The 9,722-nt window shown below is 45.0% G+C and overlaps 1 protein-coding gene across 1 annotated transcript; it reads right to left on the bottom strand.

Moving 5' to 3' along the window:
• Positions 1-2,949: 2,949 nt before the first annotated feature.
• LOC118779717 (protein phosphatase 1 regulatory subunit 15B) lies at positions 2,950-9,522 on the bottom strand. Its single transcript, XM_036531927.1, has 2 exons — positions 6,506-9,522; positions 2,950-4,491 (listed from the first exon to the last, which is right to left on the bottom strand). The coding sequence occupies exons 1-2, from the start codon at positions 8,495-8,497 to the stop codon at positions 4,300-4,302; spliced, it is 2,184 nt and encodes a 727-aa protein (XP_036387820.1). The 5' UTR covers positions 8,498-9,522; the 3' UTR covers positions 2,950-4,299.
• Between the last annotated feature and the right edge of the window lie 200 nt (positions 9,523-9,722).

The following is a 9,722-nucleotide window of genomic DNA, read 5'->3' on the forward strand; positions in this document are numbered from 1 at the left end:
CCCATAAAAATGCTGTTGATTTGACCGTTCTCAAATCAGCTGCACAACCAGAACATACAGGCAACATTGTTGATGTCATCTACATAATCAGGTGCATACAGACAATGTACTGTATACCCACAAGCACAGAGTTATGCCAAAGACAAATAGTGCCCTCTAGTGGTAAAGGGTGGTACTCAATAAAAAAAAATTAACTTCTCAATTGGAAACTGCAGCTGAAGAAAGCAGGCCAAGAAACGTCTGTGTCATCCCACTCATTCAATTACTCACCCACTGAATAAGTAACTCCCTTAGCAGTGGGTGGCAGCAACTGTTTTTTTTTTTTTTTTTGTACAAGATGACTGGCTTTCTCAAAAATAGCCAATGAGGAGTGCCTGTTCAAATACATGTGTTCCATTGTTTTTTTTTCTTTTATTCAGTTTATACTCTAATTGTAGTATTTTTTTTCATGTATCATTCAATCATAAACATCAATGAACTGTTTCCATAATAAATTCATAGAAATAAAATGGAACGACAATAAGATTCTTGGTAATGACTCGTTTCACTGTTGCACCAGACTGTTGATGATACCATGTGAAGAAGGCATCTGCACCTGTTCCCAAAATGGCTACAGTGTTTGTTAATGTGATGTTAGTTACGTTGTTATTGTAAAAGTAAAGCCTGAATGTTAAGGATCCTTTCATTTTTCAATGTACTACACTTGCAGTAGGCAGATCTCATACCATCAGCTTCACACTGCAGCTGACGAGCAGAGGGTTCAGCTTTTTTCCTTCTGCGGTCTGTGCAAGGGATGCTTCCTTTTGTTTGTTGGTTTTTCAGATAAATTATTGAGCATTTGCTCATTCTGCTTATGTAGTTTGTGGGACTTGCTGGCCAGCTTCTCCGCATACTATCTCCAGAAATTTAGCTTGTGAAACAGATATTTTGAGCTTGGAAGCTACAGCTACAGTCAAAATCAGGTAGTCTCCTTTGTCCAGTTGGGACAAAATTATAATAATAAATATTATTTCTAATTTATTATTATTACTATTATTGTTACCATCATCACCATTATCCTAAATAAAACACAACTTCAAACATGAAGGCTTAAAAGTCAAGTAATGTTCAGTTTTGATTAGTTAATGGTTAATATTCTTCATATATTATGCGGAATGTACTGACTGTTTGCTCACTGCTGGAGGCAGAACGCGGAATAAAAGCACAAGAGGTACAACTGTAATTAGGAGGCTGTGATTAAATGGCCAGTGTTATCAGCACCCTTTCCTTTATTTCCCAATAGAACGGAACTTTGCCTTCACTGCTTCCTGAGGCTACCCTGCGCCTTAATTCAGGAGCAGCCTGAATCAACACTAAACACAGATCTCCATACCTCAGCACCGTGGCGTCCTTTTCCCTCGGGACTGTCGCACGCTCTGTCTTCCCTGTAGCTGAAAGCATGCAGAGGAGCCTGTGTTCTGAAACAAAACTCCCACACCTGCAGGAGAACTCCTTACTGTCATTAAACAGATCGAGAGCAGCCAAGCGCATCTAATGATAGGGGGCAGAGTGGATCACTTTACCCTGCCCAGAGAAAAGCTCTGATGGAGAGGAAAAAGTCTGATGAAATTAAGAAACGGTGAAAAGGGGAGCCGTCACTTCAACCTGCCACAGTGGTGACAGTGGTGATAAGAGTGTTGAGGTGCCTGGTCAGATCGTGCCAAAACGTGCAATTACTAGCCCACCTGATTCAAAGAATTCATTTAGGGGTCATGGCCAAAGGGTTTCATTCAGCAAATTTCTGAAGTTTGTTTAGCCTGACAAAAAAATTAAAAAAAAAAAACATGAAATTGACCTGTAAATCGCAGTCCATTTCTTTTTTACTTAACCTTCCTCAAATGACCTTCAAAGTAAACCCAGGGACATGTTAGAAAGGCTTTCAGAAAAAAAGGAAATGCTGATAATTTAGAAAGAGCACCCTCTAGTGGAAAAACAGGGAAAAACATCTTCAAAATTTACCATCTTATTTCAATGTGATTATTACGTTATATATATTTGTGACAGTAAATAAAGTAAATACTATCCTGACCAGTCCTACTCTCATTTTACATTACTGCATACTGATTTTCTGTTCCCTTAATCCATTTTTACTTTTGAGGGGCAACATCAGAATGAGACGGAGGGAGTATAAACACAATAAACCCATTTTATCACCCTTCCGACTTCGCTGCCATCACAGCGGTAATAATGATAAACATCTGTACACATCTGTGCATGTTTTTCCTCCTCCCAACGAATGAAAGCCCTCAAGCAAACAAAATCCTGTTTCTATGGATTAGCATCCGCATATGCGAAGACAGGCGTGCACAAAACAAACAAAGCATTAAGGGCCAATTTTCGAACATGACAAAATCTGCTGCGCACATTTGATTTTCACTGAGGCTCAAAAGCTGTGCAGATAAGGCTTCAGTATGTGGAGCTCCTCTGGCGACATGCCTCTTCATATATGTACGTCTCCACATTGTCTTGTATGAAATCAGCATCATTAATATTTAACAGAACCATCCTTCGCAGAGACCAAATTAACAGAGATGTATCCACTTTCCAAAATTATATTATGCTCATTTTATACTTTTTTTTCCAAGTGTACTTTCAAAACCATACCTCACACAGCTCCTCCTTCGCAGTTATGCACAGTGCTATCTCCCTGTCCAGTCCCTAACCTTTGGGAGTGGTTGTGACACACCTGGATAGTACAGCGTAAATTCTTTCCAATTCTTTAACTCTTAACTTAAAGAAAAAAAGAGACAACATATTTTCAATTTCATTATTTTATTAGTACTTTATATCAGTTGAAATTTGCATGTTTCAAGAGCAGACATAATTTTTTTTTTTGTACTTTCTGCCACACAATTTCAATGGATGCAAAAGCACTAAACCTCTAAGTGTTTTAGAAAAATAAAACAATTTAATGTAATAGTACTGACTCAACATCAATTAGTTTTATGCTGCGATAATATTCAAACATATCAATCTCCTAAAGACTAAAAGGTTTCCAGAACGGTGTGCTCCTTTTTCAGTCCACCTCACGCTGGAGGTCTCCCCCATGTGACCACGTCTGCTCCAATCATGGCAGACCGCGAAACAAGTCCCCTGGATATATATACCATCACAATGCAAGTACCACACAGAAGAATGAATTAAATGTATGTGACTGTTAAGGGTGAAAATGAGGGACTCTCAAGAACAGGTTCATGCAAATGTTTTAAAGTCACTTAGACCCCTTACCGATAATCACCCACGCACACAAATAGATGATGAAATAAGCTCTGCTCAGAACCCAGGCTAAGAATACGTGTATATATAGCGCGTTCGTATTTAAGCAGAGCCGAGCTACAAAGGGAGAAGTTAATTACTGTGAAAGGCTGGAGCCACACTCCCCTGCTTTCCGCACATTAAAATACTGAGGAATAAGAAGTATAGTTTCTGGGATTCCGCAAGTGCTTCATCTTTGGCTTTACAGTTAATACAACTATAAATACATCTGGTGTTCTCGAATTAATCACCTTATCAGTTGAAGGCAATGGGGAAGTCTTCACTCGCGCCACTGCATTTGATCCCAATACTCTGCCAGTACGGTTTAGATTAAAATGACAGGATTAGTACCCAATTATGGTAGTGCATGTATGGTAGAGCCTGAGCCCTACCAACAGTCAAACCAATACTATTCATCTGCAGAGAGTGGTCTTGTAAACCCCAATACCTACCCTGGGACAAGTGAGGTTTCCACTCCAAAAAACATGCTCTGGACTAATCCTGCAGGAATGAGGAGTGTCACATCCCGCAATATGTATTTTCTGGCTCCTGTGGTAAACCCTTTTACTGGGGGGTGAAGAACAGGTTAAATGAACTTAGCATGAAATAGAATGCAGAGGTTGTTGCCTGGATCGTTTCTACAGAGTAGCAGAGGTGGTTATTTAAAAAAAGGAAAATAAAAAAAGATTGACAGTATTATAGCAGTGTGAGCTACACACAAAGTGGGGTGGGGGTGAGGGTGGGGGCTGTGAACATATACCATTCCGGATTCCGGTCAACACACCACAGATCACCACAGAGAAGTACTGTTAACATACAACTCAAGTGAAATGTTCGCCTGGTTCAGGCAAGTTTCCTTGGATAATGACTAATGAGCCCTTAGACTTTGAGCTACCGGTATGTTTCTGGCCTCTTGTCACCCTGAATGAATCTACGAAGATTTTTTTTCCCCATTGTTATTAATTCATGTTAATTAAACAAATCAAAACAACAAAAAAGTAACACTCAGCAACTCTGGTACAGTCTCTCAAAGATCACAAGGCGGAAGGTGGGGGCCAGGCAGTAGCCAATGGCGTCCTCTGTCTCCTGCACGCGGCGAAGGAACCGGCAGCGGTCGCGGGCAAACTCCTCCCACGGGCCCCGCCGGTCTTCGTCACTGCTGGCATAGAACTCCTCTACCTCCTCCACAAACCTCACCTGTCGGAGGAACAGAAAACACAGAACAACAGGTCACTTACGAGCTTCAAAGCCCAGTTTAAGTTTCAGTTCCACACGCCCATGCATCACACACTACAGCTACAATCGCACACATCTGAAAAGTGAGGAATGGCACATGCTTTGGTACTGGATAGCATAATTCAGCTTGTGACGTGAGGATGACTTATGCACCTTTCTTCAGGTAAACACAGTGGCTAATTAACTGCTTCTGTTATAATCGAGGTTATTTGGCAGCATTACAGGGACTGGGCCACTAGGTGTCCATCCTGCTTGCAGTGCCAAATGCCTCCCACCCTTCCTGTCATCTGGGGACACATGCAGAACAGCGTGAACTTAATGCGATGTCACATTCTGACTGGAATGCCGTTCGCGCAAAAAACAGGGTTTGATTTCCTCAATTTCCGAAAGATACAATTACAGCTTTACATCCAGATTTATTAGAGAACAGGGAAAAGGGACATATATCCCCGTGTAACAAAGCAAAAGAATTTATCGTCGGGTATTAATACTGGATGTGGGGTTACACAAACCTCTAAAAAGTCTTTGAAATAAATATCCATTCCCTGAAGCATATTTTCAATAACCTTACTTAGAATTGGGGGAAAAAAGCATTAAAATAGGTAGCGTAAAGGGACAGTCTAATTGATTGGAATAGCTGATGTGGAACGGCTTAAATTGGAGCAAATTGAAACGTACAGCGGGGACTGATGCTCGGATGTTCTTATTGAAGATGAAAGCGAAGCTGAGCTCCAGATAACTGCGGATGCAGGGGGAGGGCATAATGACCTAGTGCTGTGAGCAAAAAGGACAGCGGAGCACAAGATTGGAATTCTTCCAGTTTCTCCCGCTGTTGCCAAGTAACATCTTAGATCTCCGCTAATAATCCGTGAATAATGCAATGGGGGGGGCAAAAAAAAAAAAAAAAAGAACTAGACGGAACTGTTAAAATAAGTCGTGGGCATACGGATGGCTTCTCTCAGTTCCTGGAATGTGAACAGCCAGTCACGTTCGCAGCCAGACTAATGACTAACCAAGGAGGCATTAGGAAACGGAGCGATACTTCCACGTAGCCCCTGAACGTGATAATTAGTGGTTAGGAGTGCACGCATCTCCCTGGAGACCCTGGGGATGGAACCATTGCATCAGCTGATAACAAGTGATGGGAAATCATGTTGCATGGTTTTACATCACTTCTATAGTCTGCAGTTGCACTGAGTTACGAGTACTGGCATTGAGCGCATGCTCCCTGCCACACACACACGCACTAAAGCAAATCCTTTAAGTGCATCTCTGGGAACTTGGTGTCTGCGTTTTACAACAGGTGAAAGAACAGTGGCTCAATCCCCCGTCTTGGACCTATTTACAGCTGCCCTGTGGTTCAACCGTTCAACCATTTAACCATGTACTATCCGGAACAAAGAACTATGTTCCTTCAAAATGTATCACAAGCTGCTTGTTACATCACTGTAAATACATTTTTACTTCAGCACAGACAGAAATAACACTCAAAGGCTACCAAATGACATTACTAAGGTCTGTGTACTTGAGAGAACTATGGTAATTCTATTTCAACAAATAACCCCAGGAAATTAGTTGGATGTACCAAGTATGTACAAACCAGCCACATCAAGGCCTTCGACTTGTCATGTTCAACTACCAATTCCAGTGAACCTAAAACTAATGTCAAATGCCAGTGACATAAACCTCAAATACACAAGATTAAAAAGAATGTATTTTAAGCCATGTAGGGCATGGTCAATTCAGTGAAACTGAGTGAGAAGGCATATGACTGCACATTCAGTATCTGTAATACAGTACATCTTGACTCATAAAACTTTGAAACAGTGAAATACCATTTTTGCTTCAGACCATTTCTGACAATCTAGTGATCCAATGGTAATAATGTGATGGTTCCAAGACTGTTCAAATCACTATTTTCCACTAGGATTACACATGCTGTGCCCCTATCCATAGGAGGTAAAACCCGACTGACCTTTCTCAGCTTGGCACAGCTGGCGCCGATCTGGTCTGAGGTGGGGGCGGCCTCGGAGAAGCCGCTGTCGAGCCGCTCTTCTGCCTCCAGCCTCACGCGGCGGGACGAGGGGGGCGGCCTCCGACCGCAGCCTCTCGCTGCCTCTCGAGTCCTGAGGGGGGCCTGGAAGTTGAGGAGGCTGTAGGGGTCCGACGCGGAGCTGAAGGAGTTCCACAGCCTCAGGCTCTCTGCCTCGTCCGCTTCGCTGGCCTCCTCCCAGGACTCCTCTTCCAGCACGAGGGGCCTGGGGGAGGAGGACGGGGAGCTGAGGGGGGTGGAGGCGGGGGTGGAGGGGGTCTCCGCCCGGGCCCCGTCGCCCCGCTGCGGCTCCACGGCGGGAGCGCTCGGGCGGGGCGCCGTCTGGAGGGGGGCGGTGAAGTTGCGGGGGTTGTAGGGGTCCCTGCTTTGGCACAGCGAGTTCCACAGCCGCTCGACTTCGGCGTCTGCCTCCTCCGTGTCTGACTCCTTCCCCTCTTCTCCCTCCTCCTCCTCCTCCTCCTCCTCGTTCAGGTCCTCCGAGTCGGAGAAGTCGGACGAGCCCTCGCTGTCGAAGCCGTCGTCGTCCTCGCTGCCCCAGTCGCTGTCTTCCCCGGGCTCTGACTCGCTGTCTTCACTGCAGGGGCTGCCCATGATGTAGGCGATGACCTTGTTCTGGCACATGGGCGTCTGCAGGAAGGGCTGGGACGGGGTCTCCGGCTCCGCGTCCTCCTCAGAGTCCGAGAGGTCCGAGCTCTCCGATCCCTCTTCTTCTCCCACTTCTCTCCCGACGGAGCCGGTCTCCAGATCTGGGAGCTCCGCACCTGCCTCCTCGCTCTCGCTACCCTCTCCGGAACGCACTGGCTCCTCAGTCCCTTCTCTGGCCTCCGAACAGCCCGGCTCAGGACAGGGAGGCTCCACTATGTGCATCCTGGAGTTTGAGTGCTCTTCCTCCAAACTAGAGTAGCCATTGTCCTGGTCTGGGGTAAGAACCGCCACCTCACTGCAGGCGGTGGCAGCTCTTGCGCTGACAAGGTGGTGACAAATAGGCTGATAATCTAACAGAGGCTTTTCTGTGCTCGGAAGAGATTCTGGCCTGGCCCTTTGAGAGCTACTGCTATCTGGCTGTCCTTTGTGACAGGAGGGTCCAGCGTTTTCGACGTGCATTGACTGTCCATAGTCGCGCTGTTCAAACAGTTCGGTTGGCTTGGCAACGCCGGCCGCAGCACCAGTCTCTGCGTGCTGACAGTGGCTACCGCTGTCATTTTGTCCACAATGCTGAGCTGATGCCCCCGAACATGCTCTCCATGACAAATTTGACAGCCATCCTTGGGAACTGTCATCAGATCCCCAAATGCCACCCCACCACCAGTTGCTCTTTACTCGCGCAGCTACTGAGTCTGACGGCCAACCGTCCCTGCCTAAGCCTTGCCCGTGTTCTGCACTTCTTACATCCTGCACTGAAACTGCGTTCACCAAAACTTGACTAAGGAAATTTTTCACTGCTGCGAGATATCCCACTGGAGATGTTTGCTGTCTCATATTTACTTCCAAGTCGGCATTACTGTGAATTCCTAACTCTCGGAGAGAGTCAGCGCTCAGCCAACTGAGAGGCTCCGACGTCGAAGCGCCAAAACCAGCAGCAGCTTCATGCTGGTAGTGTAGGTAGGTAAGATGGTGTTCGGCAGCAGGCATAAAATCAAGCTGTTGTAAAAACGCATTTTCCCCGTTGAAGTTTCTTTTAATGTCTCCATTTACCCAGCCAGATACACCATCTGACGGAGGAGACGTCCGAGATCTTCCCGGTAAATACTTTTGCAAGAAAGAGATCGCAGGCCTAGAAACCACGGAGAGAATACCAATCCACGAGCTCTCCTGGTTACTATGTCTGAGGGAGGTCACGCTAAGGCCGGCTCGCGTAGCCGGCGAAGCGTCCTCTTTTGAATACAGTCCCTCTGAATTGATACCCCTAAACATCCTGACTTTTTAGATTCAACCCTAAGGAAACTGACAAAAGACCCAAGCAGTGGCTACAGTTGGTTTTAAAAAAATAGACCACATATGTTTCGCTGGCACGTGCATTCGGGATAAAAATGAGAAAATCAAGTTAGCTAGCTAGCTATCCCGCTAATCTTACTGGGGATAGCTAGCGTTACGAGTGCAAAAATAAAAAATATACAGATATCTAAATATGATATACTCCTTCTGAATTAGTTAAATAAAATAAATATTTCTTCCGTAGCTCCCTCGCTAACTTGATAGCTAACTAGCCCCCCACCTATCGAGATTTCACAACCTTGTGAAAATAATACTATGACAGCTCGCTAGCTAGCTACCTAAACATGCAGTTACAGCTAACCTGGTCCTCGGTTGCAGTTCAGACCATTGTCCGTAATTTGCACCCCACTCCTCGGTTTTTCAGCCACCAGAATGTCCATTTTCGTTTAGCAATCACCCAGGGTGACATACCGGCTAGCTCTCTTCGTAACCCAGTGCACATCATCATCCATGTTGTTCCCGGCGATCGCGGCGTTCATATTGGTGTCATTTCGCTGAGGGTGACCAGGCTTATTTTGAGTAGTATGCTTCGTTACGACGGATGCCACAGGGAGAGAAAGAAAGCAGAAACTAGACGAGGAGGACAAGCAGAAATAAGAAGTGGAATCCAGGTCAAACGATGAAATACAAGCCATTTTTCCTGTTTAACTCAAGATGTTCTGTGTAATTATTTTCGATCGGCTCCACAAGCGAAACGTAGGCGAGAAAACCCTGCGGAAGAAAGCCAGTGAGCAAGCTAACGTCAGCTAAGTTTGCTATAAAAGACCTTCGAGCTTCCCTCTAAGATAAACAATAAACCTCGATGTTCTTTGCGAGACGTGTAACATTAACGTAATTAGCTATCTACCTCTCATCGATTGTAACAATCGCTTAAGACTCTGCTTTTTGCTTGCCGCTTTATTTCCTTCTTTTCACGTTCGCCAGTTCCCTACCGAACTGCCTCGTTTTTCATAAGAAGATTTCATCAGAAATTTAAGGGCGCGTCGCAAAAGAGCTGACACTTTCATAAATGGTACGGGTTAGGGATAGTGGTACAATTACTAACTTACTCAGAGAGCTATGGCGTTTGCAGGGTCTTTTACATTATATAACGTGAAAAATGAGAATATTATTGACACGCTCGGAATGCCTTCAGCATATGTGA

This window comes from Megalops cyprinoides, chromosome 6 (assembly GCF_013368585.1).
Source record: "Megalops cyprinoides isolate fMegCyp1 chromosome 6, fMegCyp1.pri, whole genome shotgun sequence".
NCBI lineage: Eukaryota > Metazoa > Chordata > Actinopteri > Elopiformes > Megalopidae > Megalops > Megalops cyprinoides.